This window comes from Pristiophorus japonicus, chromosome 20, assembly GCF_044704955.1.
Source record: "Pristiophorus japonicus isolate sPriJap1 chromosome 20, sPriJap1.hap1, whole genome shotgun sequence".
NCBI lineage: Eukaryota > Metazoa > Chordata > Chondrichthyes > Pristiophoridae > Pristiophorus > Pristiophorus japonicus.
Window position 1 is genome coordinate 95130437 of NC_091996.1, and position 14510 is coordinate 95144946.

At 57.2% G+C, this 14510-nt stretch overlaps 1 protein-coding gene across 4 annotated transcripts in view; it reads left to right on the forward strand.

The window, feature by feature from the left end:
* Positions 1 to 13609, forward strand: part of LOC139232712 (B-cell CLL/lymphoma 6 member B protein-like) — a 33198-nt gene extending 19589 nt beyond the window's left edge. For all 4 annotated transcript variants that reach the window (XM_070863203.1, XM_070863202.1, XM_070863205.1 and 1 more), the window contains exons 4-10: positions 510 to 731; positions 1297 to 1992; positions 4248 to 4405; positions 6157 to 6327; positions 8434 to 8564; positions 10134 to 10271; positions 10612 to 13609. In XM_070863203.1, coding sequence (XP_070719304.1) covers positions 510 to 731; positions 1297 to 1992; positions 4248 to 4405; positions 6157 to 6327; positions 8434 to 8564; positions 10134 to 10271; positions 10612 to 10752 — 1657 coding nt within the window. In that variant the 3' untranslated portion in view covers positions 10753 to 13609. The remainder of the gene's footprint in view (positions 1 to 509; positions 732 to 1296; positions 1993 to 4247; positions 4406 to 6156; positions 6328 to 8433; positions 8565 to 10133; positions 10272 to 10611) is intronic.
* Positions 13610 to 14510: the final 901 nt, after the last annotated feature.

A 14510-nucleotide genomic window follows, 5' to 3' on the forward strand; every position in this document is an offset into this window, starting at 1 on the left:
CTATACTTTGGCTCGGTGTCAGTGTCTGTTTGATGATCGCTCATGTGAAGCACCTGGGATGTGTTACTACGTTAAAGGCGCTATATAAATGCAAGTTGCTGTTCGGAAAAGGATGAATAAGGTTCTTTTTCCATTGGTAACCAGGGGGACACAGATTGACGATAATCGGCGATGGAACCAGAGGGGGAGATGGGGAGAATGTGTTTACGCAGCGAGTTGTTGTGATCGGGAACGCGCTGCCTGAAAGGGCGGTGGGAGCAGATTCAATAGTAACTTTCAAACCGGGAATTGGATAAATACTGGACGGGGAAACATTCACCGGGCTGTGGGGAGAGAGCAGGGGGGAGTGGGACTGATGGGATCGCTCGCTCACAGAGCCGGCACAGGCTCGATGGGCCCAATGGCCTCCTCCTGGGCCGTGATTTTATATTTTTGCGGGGAAATAGTAAATTTTGCGTGACGGGCGATTTGAGAGATTTAACCGTCGCCGCTCTCCTTTCTTCCCTCAGCGGGTTTTTCTATTCCGTCTTTTCCGACCAGACCAAGAGGCACGTGAGCCAGCTGACCCTGCCGCGCGGGATCAGCGCTGGCGGGTTCCGGCTGCTGCTGGAATTCATGTACACGTCCTGCCTGCCCCTCGACGCTGGCTCCGTCGCGGAGGTGCTGACGGCCGCTGGCTACCTGCAGATGGATCACGTGGCAGAGACCTGCCGCAATTTCGCCCACTTCAGGTAGGGGGCGCCTTCGAGCTGGGCTCGCGCGGAGGGGCGGAAAACTGTGGGGGAGCGCTGTCAGGGGCGGTACTGAGGGAGCGCTGTACTGCGCTGTCGGAGGGACAGTACTAAGGGAGCGCCGCACTGCGCTGTCGGAGGGGCAGTACTGAGGGAGCGCCGTACTGCGCTGTCGGAGGGGCAGTACTGAGGGAGCGCCGTACTGAGGGAGCTCCATAATGCGCTGTCGGAGGGGCGGTACTGAGGGAGCGCCGTACTGCGCTGTCGGAGGGGCAGTACTGAGGAAGCGCTGCACTGCGCTGTCGGAGGGGCAGTACTGAGGGAGCGCTGCACTGTGGGTTCAAGTCCAACTGCAGGGACCTGAAACCCATAAACCGAGGCTGACACTCCAGTGCAGTGCTGAGGGAGTGCTGTCTGTGGGAGCTTGCTGTGAGCAAATTGGCTGCCGCGTTTCCCACTTTACAACAGTGACTACTAAAGTGCCTCATTGGCCACAAAGCACTTCGGGATGTCCGGTGGTTGTGAAAGGCGCTATAGAAATGTGTCTTTATTTGTTCTCTTTCAGCGCCGCACACATTCACGCCTACCTGAACTCTCTGGATTACCCGCTCGCCAGGCCTCACTGCCTGGGCTTCGAGGGCCACCGCGCTCTCCCCTTCATCCCCACCGGGCCCCTCGCCCCGAGCTGTTTCCGTCACGTGCCGCCCGGCGCGGGGTCGGGGGTCGGCTGCTTCCCTCAGTCCGCCTTCCGCTTCCCCAACGGCTCCCGGCGCGATCGTACGGCGGGAGGGAGCGGCGCCAGCTCGGAGGGGTCGGCCTCGCCCGAGGAGGGCTCCGACCCGGCCCGGCCCGCGCCCCGCGCCCAGAAGAGCGGCAAGCCGCCGCTCCTGGCCCCCGACAGCCCCCTGCGCTCCGATTGCCGGCCCAACTCCCCCACCGAGTCCAAGAGTGCCGTGCTCAACCGCGGCACGCCTGGCGGCAAGGGGAGCGCGGCGGCGGCAATCGCGAAGACGACGGAAGCGGCCCGAGGCCCGACCCCCGACCCCAAGGCCTGCAACTGGAAGAAGTACAAGTACATCGTCCTCAACTCGCTCCGCCAGGGCCTGAAGGCCGAGGGGCCTGGCTCCCCCGAGACCCTCTACGCTCGCAGCGGAGGCAGCGGCGGTGGGAACAGCAGCAGCAGCAGCGGGGACGAGAGCTCGACAAACATGGAGGAACAAAGCGAGGACGACGACCTGAATCGCAGCAAGGCGGCCAGTCGGTGAGTGAGTGAGTGAGGGAGGGGGCAGGAGGAGGGCCATTCAGCCCCTCGCGGGGGGGGGGCAGGAGGAGGGCCGTTCAGCCCCTCGCGGGGGGGGGGCAGGAGGAGGGCCGTTCAGCCCCTCGCGGGGGGGGGGGCAGGAGGAGGGCCGTTCAGCCCCTCGGGGGGGGGGGGGGGGCAGGAGGAGGGCCGTTCAGCCCCTCGATCCTGCTCCGCCATTCAATTAGATCGTAGCTGATCTGTATCGCTAACTTAATTTTTTTATTTATTCATTCACGGGATGAGGGCATCGCTGGCAAGGCTGGCATTTATTGCCCATCCCTAATTGCACCTTGAGAAGGTGGTGGTTTGCCACCTTCCTGATAACTGAGTGTCTCGCTGGGCCATTTCAGAGGGGCAGTTAAGAGGGAACCACATTGTGGGTCTGGAGTCACATGTAGGCCAGACCGGGTAAGGACTTTTGGAAATCTAGATAAATTACATCTACAGCATTGCCCTGATCTACTCTCTCTGATACCTCTTCAAAGAATTCAATGAGGTTGGTCAAGCAAGACTTCCCCTTATTGAAATCCATGCTGACTATTCACTATCATATTGTTGGTTTCTAGGTTTTTCTTATATTTTTTACTTTAATAGGGATCCATTATTTTTCCTACCACCGATGTTAAGCTGACTGGTCTATAATTCCCTGGGCATGTTTTAACTTCCTTCTCAAATATCGGTGTAATAGTTATTTTCCAGTCCCCTGTCTAACAAATTATTAAATGTGTGAAATCATTCCTCAGCTATCTCTTCCCGAGATCCTTTTTAAAATGTGCAGCTGCAATCTGTCCAGATCAAAAGGTTTTATCCGCTTTGAGTTAGATTTGTTTATTTATAATTAATCCTTTTAAAAAAAATTTAAAAAAATGTTTTAAACAGCCGTTATATCTTTTCTTATCTCTTCTTCCGATATCATGTCTGTTTGATCCGTCCCCCTCGTAAATACTGAAGGAAAGTAATGATGTAATATTTCTGCCATTTTTGCTATCGGTGGTTTTATCCGCTCCATCCCTTATTGCCACAACCCCATCTCAACTTTAATTTTTTTTTATTGACGTGCCTGTAGAATATTTTACTAACTTGTTTTAGGTTCCCTGATAATTTAATTTCACAGTTCATCTTTGCCTTCCGAATTGATTTTTTGATTTCTCTCCTAATCTCTTTGTATTCCCCGTTGTCATGCTCTCCCCTGCTGTCTCATGATCGTCATAGGCAGTCCCTCGGAATCAAAGACTTGCTTCCACTCTAAACATGAGTCCTTAGGTGGCTGAACAGTCCAAGACGAGAGCCACAGTCCCTGTCACGGGTGGGACAGACAGTGGTTGAGGGAAGGGGAGGGTGGGACTGGTTTGCCGCACGCTCCTTCCGCTGCCTGCGCTTGGTTTCTGCGTGCTCTCGGCAACGAGACTCGAGGTGCTCGGCGCCCTCCCGGATGCACTTCCTCCACTTAGGGCGGACTGGTCTTTGGCCAGGGACTCCCAGGTGTCGGTGGGGATGTTGCACTTTATCAGGGAGGCTTTGAGGGTATCCCTTGCAACGTTTCCTCTGCCCACCTTTGGCTCGTTTGCCGTGAAGGAGTTCCGAGTAGAGCGCTTGCTTTGGGAGTCTCGTGTCGGGCATGTGGACAATGTGGCCTGCCCAGCGGAGCTGGTCGAGTGTGGTCAGTGCTTCGATGCTGGGGATGTTGGCCTGGTCGAGGACGCTAACGTTGGTGCGTCTGTCCTCTCAGGGGATTTGTAGGATCTTGCGGAGACATCGTTGGTGGTATTTCTCCAGTGTCTTGAGGTGTCTACTGTACATGGTCCATGTCTCTGAGCCATACAGGAGGGCGGGTATCACTACAGCCCTGTAGACCCTTCGTGTCAGCCCCTTTTCTTACCCTCAGTTTATCCCACATGTTTTTATTCATCCATGGAGTCTCTTTAGTTTGTTCTTGTTTTTTAGCAGAAGATATTTTTCCTGCTCTCTGTTTGAACACCATTTTAAATGTTTCCCATTGCTGTTCTAAGTCGTTGTTTGCCAATGTTCTTTTTATTTTCCGAATAATTCAATTCTCAGCCCCTCAAAATCAGCAAACGACGATGTGGGTCAAATCGATCCCATGGGGGGAGTTACCCGGACACAGACGTTATGGGCAGCATTAGGGCAGTGACTACACGCAGCCTTGAATAAAACCCTGTCCTTTTGTCCCCCCGCCCCCGCCACCTGCTCAGGTTGTCGGCTGAATCCCGGAGCGCCCACGGTTACTCCGTCTGCACGGTGTGTGAACTGCACTTCGAGCACACCTCCGAGCTCTGCCACCACATCCTGGTCTGTCACCCCGGGGAGGAAGTCCCGGAATACCACTCGGAATTCTCCGACAGCGGCTCAGGTAAAGGCAACTGGGCGGAACGGCCCAGACCAGCCCCGCGCCCGGGGACCAAGCGGGACGTTTCCATCGTCGCACCGTGGCTCGGTGGGCAGCTCTCTCTCTCACTCTCTCTCTCTCTCTCTCTCTCTCTCGCCGCTGAGTCAGGAGGTCGTGGGTTCAAGTTCCCACACCAGAGACTTGAGCGCAACAGTCCAGGCCGACACTCCCAGTGCAGTGCTGAGGGAGCGCCGCACTGTCGGAGGGGCGGTGCTGAGGGAGTGCCGCACTGTCGGAGGGGCAGTGCTGAGGGAGCGCCGCACTGTCGGAGGGGCGGTACTGAGGGAGTGCCGCACTGTCGGAGGGGCAGTACTGAGGGAGCGCCGCACTGTCGGAGGGGCGGTGCTGAGGGAGCGCCGCACTGTCGGAGGGGCGGTGCTGAGGGAGCGCCGCACTGTCGGAGGGGCGGTACTGAGAGAGGGGCGGTGCTGAGGGAGCGCCGCACTGTCGGAGGGGCGGTACTGAGGGAGTGCCGCACTGTCGGAGGGGCAGTACTGAGGGAGTGCCGCACTGTCGGAGGGGCGGTACTGAGGGAGTGCCACACTGTCGGAGGGGCGGTGCTGAGGGAGCGCCGCACTGTCGGAGGGGCGGTGCTGAGGGAGCGCCGCACTGTTGGAGGGGCAGTACTGAGGGATCGCCACACTGTCGGAGGGGCGGTACTGAGGGAGTGCCGCACTGTCGGAGGGGCAGTACTGAGGGAGTGCCGCACTGTCGGAGGGGCGGTGCTGAGGGAGCGCCGCACTGTCGGAGGGGCGGTACTGAGGGAGTGCCGCACTGTCGGAGGGGTGGTACTGAGGGAGCGCCGCACTGTCGGAGGGGCGGTACTGAGGGAGCGCCGCACTGTTGGAGGGGCGGTGCTGAGGGAGCGCCGCACTGTCGGAGGGGCGGTACTGAGGGAGTGCCGCACTGTCGGAGGGGCGGTACTGAGGGAGTGCCGCACTGTCGGAGGGGCGGTACTGAGGGAGCGCCGCACTGTCGGAGGGGCGGTGCTGAGGGAGCACCGCACTGTCGGAGGGGCGGTGCTGAGGGAGCGCCGCACTGTCGGAGGGGCGGTACTGAGGGAGTGCCGTATTGTCAAAGGGGCATACTGAGGGAGTGTTGCACTGTCGGAGGTGCCGTCTTTGTGATGAGACACTAAACCAAGGCCCAGTCTGCCCCCTCAGGTGGCCGTAAAAGATCCCACAGCACTATTTTGAAGAGGAGTTCTCCCTGCTGTCCTGGTCAATATTTATCCCTCAAGATACAAAAACATAAGAATTAGGAGCAGGAGTCAGCCATTCGGCCCCTCGAGCCTGCTCCGCCATTCAATAAGATCACGGCTGATCTTCCACCTCAACTCCACTTTCCCACCCAATCCCCACATCCCTCGATTCCCTTAATGTGCAAAAATTTATCAATCTCAATTATGAATATACTCAAAGACTGAGCCTCCACAGCCCTCTGGGGCAGAGAATTCCAAAGATTCACCACCCTCTGAGTGAAGAAATTCCTCCTCACCTCAGTCCGAAATGGCCGACCCCTTATCCTGAGACTGTGACCCCTGGTTCTCGACTCCCCAGCCCGGGGGGAAACATCCTCCCTGCATCTACCCTGTCAATCCCCCGCGGACTCTTGTACATTTTATTGAGATCGCCTCTCGTCCTTCTAAACTCCAGCGAGTGTCGGCAGCCCCGTTGGACGAGCCGCCGTTGATTAAACGGGTTGTATTCTTGCAGAGAACGGCCTCTTTTCCTGCGGCACGTGCGAGCTGAGGTTCTCTGACGAGGAATCGTTGCAGCGTCACTCCCTGCGGGTTCACAGCGACGAGAAACCCTACCATTGTGACATGTGCCAGGCTGCGTTCCGCTACAAGGGCAACTTGGCCAGCCACAAGACCGTCCATACAGGTGAGGCGGGGCCCCGCGGGAGTGACCCTGCGCGCGTGTCGGAGGGTGTAACGTACGCACCACGTGAGCAGGCTCACCGCTTGGCGGGGCTGTTGAGTTGGGAGTGGCTTAGCCAGTCATGTGATGACTCGTGCAGTTTTGGTTTCCATATTTACCAAAGGATATACTTGCTCTGGAGGCAGTTCAGAGAAGGTTCACTCGGTTGATTCCGGAGAGGAGGGCGTTGACTTATGAGGAGAGGTTGAGGAGGTTGGGCTTCTACTCATTGGAGTGTAACGTAGCCAAGTTTGCTGACGAGACAAAGATGGGAGGAAGGGCAATGCGTGCGGAGGACACACAAAATCTGCAAAAGGACATAGACAGGCTCAGTGAGTGGGCAAAAATTTGGCAGATGGAGTATAATGTTGGAAAGTGTGAGGTCATGCACTTTGGCAGAAAAAAATCGAAGAGCAGGTTATTATTTAAATGGAGAAAGATTGCCAAGTGCCGCAGTACAGCGGGACCTGGGGGTACTTGTACATGAAACACAAAAGGTTAGTATGCAGGTGCAGCAAGTGATCAGGAAGGCCAATGGAATCTTGGCCTTTATTGCAAAGGGGATGGAGTATAAAAGCAGGGAAGTCTTGCTACAGCTATACAGGGTATTGGTGAGGCCACACCTGGAGTACTGCGTGCAGTTTTGGTTTCCATATTTACGAAAGGATATACTTGCTGTGGAGGCAGTTCAGAGAAGGTTCACTCGGTTGATTCCGGAGATGAGGGGGTTGGCTTTTGAAGAAAGGTTGAGGAGGTTGGGCCTCTACTCATTGGAATTCAGAAGAATGAGAGGTGATCTTATCGAAACGTATAATATTATGAGGGGGCTTGACAAGGTGGATGCAGAGAGGATGTTTCCACTGATGGGGGAGACTAGAACTAGGGGGCATGGTCTTAGAATAAGGGGCCTCCCATTTAAAACTGAGATGAGGAGGAATTTCTTCTCTGAGGGTTGTAAATCTGTGGAATTCGCTGCCTCAGAGAGCTGTGGAAGCTGGGACATTGAATAAATTTAAGACAGAAATAGACAGTTTCTTAAACGATAAGGGAGCGGGCGGGGAAGTGGAGCTGAGTCCATGATCGGATCAGCCATGATCATATTAAATGGCGGAGCAGGCTCAAGGGGCCGTATGGCCGACTCCTGCTCCTATTTCTTATGTTCTTATGCAAGACTCAATAAAACCCCGGCCAGTTGGGTTCGGGGGATCCACGATGAGGCAGGTGGTTGTGAGCCTGGTGGATGAACTGGTAATGTGTGGTGTGATCGTTAAACCGTTTGCTAATAAACCAACTAGTTCTTAATAGCAATGTGTTGCTATGGATTCTTAGTTAAAGAACCTATGAAGCAAATACATTAGAGAGAGAGAGAGAGGGGCACCTCCGACAGCAACACTGTGGAGATGGAGAAACCCACCTTTATGGGGGACCTCTCGGACTGTCCATTGTGTCCCGGGCTGTGCACTGTTCGAATACTGAGGCCGGTAGGCAAATAAATAAAGACTTGCATTTATATAGCGCCTTTCACAACTGCTGGACATCCCAAAGTGCTGCACAGCCGATAAAGTATTTCTTGAAGTGAAGTCGTTGTAATTTAAATCCAGTTGATTAAATAAATCTGGGATAAAAAGCGACGTCAGTAACGGTGACCATGAAACCATCGGATTGTCGTTAAAACCCCATCCGGTTCACTAATGCCCCTTTAGGGAAGGAAATCTGCCACCCTTACCCGGTCTGGCCGGTATGTGACTCCAGACCCACAGCAATGTGGTTGACACTAAACTGCCCTCTAGAATGGCCACTCGGTTGTACCAGTGGTTCGAGAAGGCAGCTCACTGCCCCTCGATAAGATGGCGATCAGGGATGGGCAATAAATGCCAGCCTTGCCAGTGACGCACACATCCCACGGACGAATACCCGAGTCGGTTTGTGGGCGTGCGGTTGGATTCTGGACGGGACCAGCGGGCAGGTTGGGTGTGGGGGACGTGGACGGTGTGGAGCACCGGGGCTTCGCCGCCGACAGTATAACTTGTATCCAAGTACTTGACGCAGACGGTGCGCCGTCTCTTGCAGGGGAGAAGCCGTATCGCTGCAACGTCTGTGGGGCGCAGTTCAACCGACCGGCCAACCTCAAGACCCACAGCCGCATCCACTCGGGGGAGAAGCCTTACAAGTGCGAGACATGCGGAGCGAGGTTTGTGCAGGTGAGGGTCTGCAGTTTGCTCGGGGGACCTGTGGGGCGGCCTTAATGCACTTAATGCGACGCCCCTCCGACAGTGCGGCGCTCCCTCGGCGCCGCCCCTCCGACAGTGCGGCGCTCCCTCGGCGACGCCCCTCCGACAGTGCGGCACTCCCTCGGCACCGCCCCTCCGACAGTGCGGCGCTCCCTCGGCACCGCCCCTCCGACAGTGCGGCGCTCCCTCGGCACCGCCCCTCCGACAGTGCGGCGCTCCCTCGGCACCGCCCCTCCGACAGTGCGGCACTCCCTCAGTACCGCCCCTCCGACAGTGCGGCGCTCCCTCGGCACCGCCCCTCCGACAGTGTGGCACTCCCTCAGTACCGCCCCTCCGACAGTGCGGCGCTCCCTCGGCACCGCCCCTCCGACAGTGCGGCGCTCCCTCGGCGAAGCCCCTCCGACAGTGCGGCGCTCCCTCGGCACCGCCCCTCCGACAGTGCGGCGCTCCCTCGGCGAAGCCCCTCCGACAGTGCGGCGCTCCCTCAGTACTGCCCCTCCGACAGTGCGGCGCTCCCTCAGTACTGCCCCTCCGACAGTGCGGCGCTCCCTCAGTACTGCCCCTCCGACAGTGCGGCGCTCCCTCGGCTCCGCCCCTCCGACAGTGCGGCGCTCCCTCGGCACCGCCCCTCCGACAGTGCGGCGCTCCCTCGGCGAAGCCCCTCCGACAGTGCGGCGCTCCCTCGGCACCGCCCCTCCGACAGTGCGGCGCTCCCTCGGCGAAGCCCCTCCGACAGTGCGGCGCTCCCTCGGCACCGCCCCTCCGACAGTGCGGCGCTCCCTCGGCGAAGCCCCTCCGACAGTGCGGCGCTCCCTCAGTACTGCCCCTCCGACAGTGCGGCGCTCCCTCGGCGACGCCCCTCCGACAGTGCGGCACTCCCTCGGTACCGCACTGTAGTGTCGCCATCGAACCCACAACCTTCTCAAGCCGAGGGGAGAGAGTGCTGCCCACTGAACCTCAGCTGACGGCTTCCCACAGCAGCTCGCTCATCCAGGCCCTTCCCCCCCCCCCCCCCCCCACTCTCTGCTGGGCCGCGATCCATCTCTGTCTCCTTTCTTCCGTCTGCTAACCCACAGCCCTGCGCGCTCTGACCTTCGCTGACTCCTGGTCTGGCAGCACCTCGAATGTAAAATTCTCGTCCATGTTTACAAATCCCTCCATGACCCTCGCCCCTCCCTATCTCTGGAATCCCCCTCCAGCCCCACAACCCCCGAGATCTCTGCACTCCTCTAATTCTGCCCTCCTGACCATCCCTGATTATAATCGCTCCACCATCGGTGGCCGTGCCTTCTGTTGCCTGGGCCCCAAGCTCTGGAACTCCCTCCCTAAACCTCTCCACCTCTCTCTCCTCCTTTAAGACGCTCCTTAAAACCGACCTCTGTGATCCAGCTTTTGGTCACCTATCCCTAATATCTCCTTATGTGGTTCGGTGTCAACTTGTGTCTGATTTACACAGCTGTGAAGTGCCTTGGGGCGTTTTGCTACTTTAAAGGCGCTATATAAATACAAGTTGTTCATATTTCTGTGTGATATTTTTAGGTCGCTCACCTTCGAGCTCACGTCCTGATCCACACTGGAGAGAAACCGTATCCTTGTGAAACGTGCGGGACGCGTTTCCGACACCTTCAGACGCTGAAGAGTCACATCCGGATCCACACTGGAGAGAAGCCATACCATGTAAGGACCCCCCCTCCCCACTCTCCGTTCAGATAGTGGACAACCTGTCCTGGGACAGTTGTAGAGGGAGCTTTACTCTGTATCTAACCCCCTGTACCTGCCCTGGGAGTGTTTGATGGGACAGTGTAGAGGGAGCTTTACTCTGTATCTAACCCCGTGCTGTACCTGCCCTGGGAGTGTTTGATGGGACAGTGTAGAGGGAGCTTTACCCTGTATCTAACCCCCTGTACCTGCCCTGGGAGTGTTTGATGGGACAGTGTCGAGGGAGCTTTACTCTGTATCTAACCCCGTGCTGTACCGGTGCGATTGTGTAACCTGTACCGTGTGCTTTTATTTTCAGTGTGAAAAGTGCGACTTGCATTTCAGACACAAGAGCCAGCTGCGTCTGCACCTGCGGCAGAAACACGGGGCCATCACCAACACCAAGATACGCTACAAGGTCATCCCCGAGCTGTACGTCAGCAGGCTGCAGCCCTGCTAGAGCTGTGGGACAGAGCCTGGAGGGGGGGACCCGCACTACTTCAACAACAACACAGACTAAACCTTTTATCCACCCAGTCCCCCCACCACACCCGCCCCCCCCCCCCCCCCCCCATTTCGACAACGTTTGCCATTCGTAGATTGTCTCCTGCCACAACGATACTTCTCCCGAGGGATTCCAACCTCGCCAGCCCTGCTTCGGAATCCGGCGCAGCGAGACGGGACGGTGCACTCCGTCCCGCCGCGGTCGCCATTTTGTGAGGGGCGTCGGAAATGTTGGAGCTCGGGGATGTGGGGGGGTGTTGTGCTTGTGGCGCGGGGGGAGGGGGCCACGTGGGTTGCGGAGCCCCCCGCACCCCCCCCCCCCCCCAACCCCCTGTTGGTTGGTGCCAGGCCGGCCCTGTGCAGGACCCTCGCCGAGTCTCCGCGCTGATTCTCGCCCGACGGCTCCCGGGGGGACGTGGCCGCAGGAAGGTCGCTGAATCGGGCGGGCTGTAGCTTCTTCCCCCCACCCCCCCACCCCGGGTCCTGTTGCCAGACCCCCTACAAGGAAGAGCGGGGGAGACACACTGGAGCAGTGAGCTCCCAGACACACTCGGGGCGGGGGGACCCTGCGATTGTAATTTTTGTAATTTCTAAGCTGCTTGTTGCTTATTGCTGTGTCTTTTAATGCAATCACTTAGTGGAAATGAGTGAGTGGAACAGACAGCGGCCAATCAGCACCTCGAGCCCACTCCGATATTCAATGAGATCAGGGCTGATCTGTGACCTCCACTACATTTATCTGCCCTAGCGCCATACTGAGGGAGTGCCGCACTGTCGGAGGGGCAGTGCTGAGGGAGGCCCGCACTGTCGGAGGGGCAGTGCTGAGGGAGTGCCGCACTGTCGGCGGGGCAGTGCTGAGGGAGGCCCGCACTGTCGGAGGGGCAGTACTGAGGGAGTGCCGCACTGTCGGCGGGGCAGTGCTGAGGGAGCGCCGCACTGTCGGCGGGGCAGTGCTGAGGGAGGCCCGCACTGTCGGAGGGGCAGTGCTGAGGGAGGCCCGCACTGTCGGAGGGGGCAGTGCTGAGGGAGCGCCGCACTGTCGGAGGGGCAGTACTGAGGGAGCGCCGCACTGTCGGAGGGGCAGTACTGAGGGAGCGCCGCACTGTCTGAGATGCCGTCTTTCGGATGAGACGTTAAACCGAGGCCCCGTCTGTTCTCTCGGGTAAAAGATCCCCCGGCACTATTGCGAGGATCAGGCGTGTTCTACCTTGGGCCAATATTTATCCCTCAACCAACATCACTAAAACAGATTATCCGGGTCATTATCACATCGCTGTGTGTGGGAGCTTGCTGTGCGCAAATTGGCTGCTGCATTTCCCACATTACAACAGTGACTACACTCCAAAGGTACTTCATTGGCCGTAAAGCGCTTTGGGACGTCCTGTGGTCGCGACAGGTGCTATATAAATGCAAGTCCCTTCTTTCCGATTTGAGGATCGGGAGAAGCCAAAGAAAATCCGGGAGTTGGGAACGAGTGTGACTTTTCCCGGATCTACCCGATGTTTGCTGGGCGAAACTTCGGGCATCTCAGGAGGGAAAAAAAAAGAATCTGCCTTTCGAATTGAACTGAAAGATTTGTCAGGATCCTTTGACAGGGACAGCTGCACGATATCGTGGGCTCGGGAAATGCGTAGTGTGTGTTGGTGAGGCGCGCTGGGTCTTGGCGATGTAATTGTGGGCTGGAATCACGGCCAGCATTGACCCCGGGCAGCGCGCCTGTTAATCAGTGATCGTCCCCATCCCTGCCCACAACGAGCACACCCTTTCTGCAGAAGGCCATTTGTTCCATGCCGCGTTCCTCGGAGGTGCGACTTCGCAGAATCCCTCGGTGTATCGCACTCCCTCCTCCCAAACTCTGCTCCCCGCATCTTAACTCTCTCCGGCTCCAATTCCCCCCCACTCCCAACGTTCCCTGTAAGCCGCACTTCCACCTGCGCGCGGACTGTCTCTTTAAACGTGAAGGCCCCTTTAAATTTCTGCACGCAGGCAGCTCAGCGGGAACATTGCCCACCAACCCAGCGACGTGTTGCGGGCGATATTAATGCAGCAGCAAGGGTTGGGACTGAGAGAACCAATCCGTTCCCACCGCGCACCCCTCACTGACAAACGGGAGCCTCTTGGATTTGTCCCGGTGCTTGGAGGGGATGCATTACCCGGGCTGGTAATGTCACCCCCCGACCTTTGCTGTAAGTGCAGGGGACAGCTGGTCTCCCCCTGCACGCACAAGATGTCCCGCTCTCTCTTGCTGTCTTTCTCACTCAAGCTCCGTCTCCCTCTCCCTCTCTGTTTCTGCCTCCCTCCCTCTCCTGTCTGTCTGTCTGTCTCTGCCTCCCTCCCTCCCTCCGTCTCTGTCTCCCTCCCTCTGTCTCTGTCTCCCTCCCTCCCTCCCTCCGTCTCTGCCTCCCTCCGTCTCTGCCTCCCTCCCTCCCTCCGTCTCTGCTTCCCTCCCTCCCTCCGTCTCTGCCTCCGTCTCTTTTCTTCCCCCCCCCCCCCCCATGTACACACTGGATCCCTTGCTCGTGTACAAGGTGCTTTGTGAATAATAACGTTGAGCGAGGTTTTTCTTTGGCTTTACTTTCTTTTGTTGTGGAGGGGGAGAAGAAATTCCTTTTAATGAAAAATGCATTTTATCTTTAACTGGCTTTGAAAGCTATTTGCTGGATTGTGTGATTTGCTGAGCAAAAATCAAAACTTTTAAAAATAAAATACAAATGTAAACTTTTTTTTTTAAAGAGAGAAAATGATGTTGACAATTATTTTCTCCTGCGTTAATCACGAGGCCAGACATTTAATAAATACATGCTGAAGTCTGATTTTTGGGCCGTGTTATTCCTGAACACTTTTCACCTGTCAGAGAATCGCAGCTCGATACAGTGCAGAACAGGGCCATTCAGCCCATCGTGCCTGTGCCATCTCCTTCCTGATGGTCCTCACCCCGACTAGACTCCCCACCTAGTGCTGAGGGAGCGCCGCGCTGTCGGAGGGGCGGTACTGAGGGAGCGCTGCCCTGTCGGAGGGGCAGTACTGAGGGAGCGCCGCGCTGTCGGAGGGGCAGTACTGAGGGAGCGCCGCACTGTCGGAGGGGCAGTACTGAGGAAGCGCCGCACTGTCGGAGGGGCAGTACTGAGGGAGTGCCGCGCTGTCGGAGGGGCAGTACTGAGGGAGCGCCGCACTGTCGGAGGGGCAGTACTGAGGGAGCGCCGCACTGTCGGAGGGGCAGTACTGAGGGAGCGCCGCACTGTCGGAGGGGCAGTACTGAGGGAGCGCCGCGCTGTCGAAGATGCCGTCTTTCGGATGAGATGTTAAACCTAGGCCCCGCCTGTTCTCTCGGGTAAAAGATCCCCCGGCACTATTGCGAGGATCAGGCGTGTTCTACTTTGGGCCAATATTTATCCCACAACCAACATCACTAAAACAGATTATCCGGGTCATTATCACATTGCTGTGTGTGGGAGCTTGCTGTGTGCAAATTGGCTGCTGCGTTTCCCACATTACAACAGTGACTACACTCCAAAGGTACTTCATTGGCCGTAAAGCGCTTTGGGACGTCCTGTGGTCGCGACAGGTGCTATATAAATGCAAGTCCCTTCTTTCCAATTTGAGGATCGGGCGAAGCCAAAGAAAATCCGGGAGTTGGGAACGAGTGTGACTTTTCCCGGATCTACCCGAGGTTTGCTGGGCGAACCTTCGGGCATCTCAGGAGGGGGGAAAAAA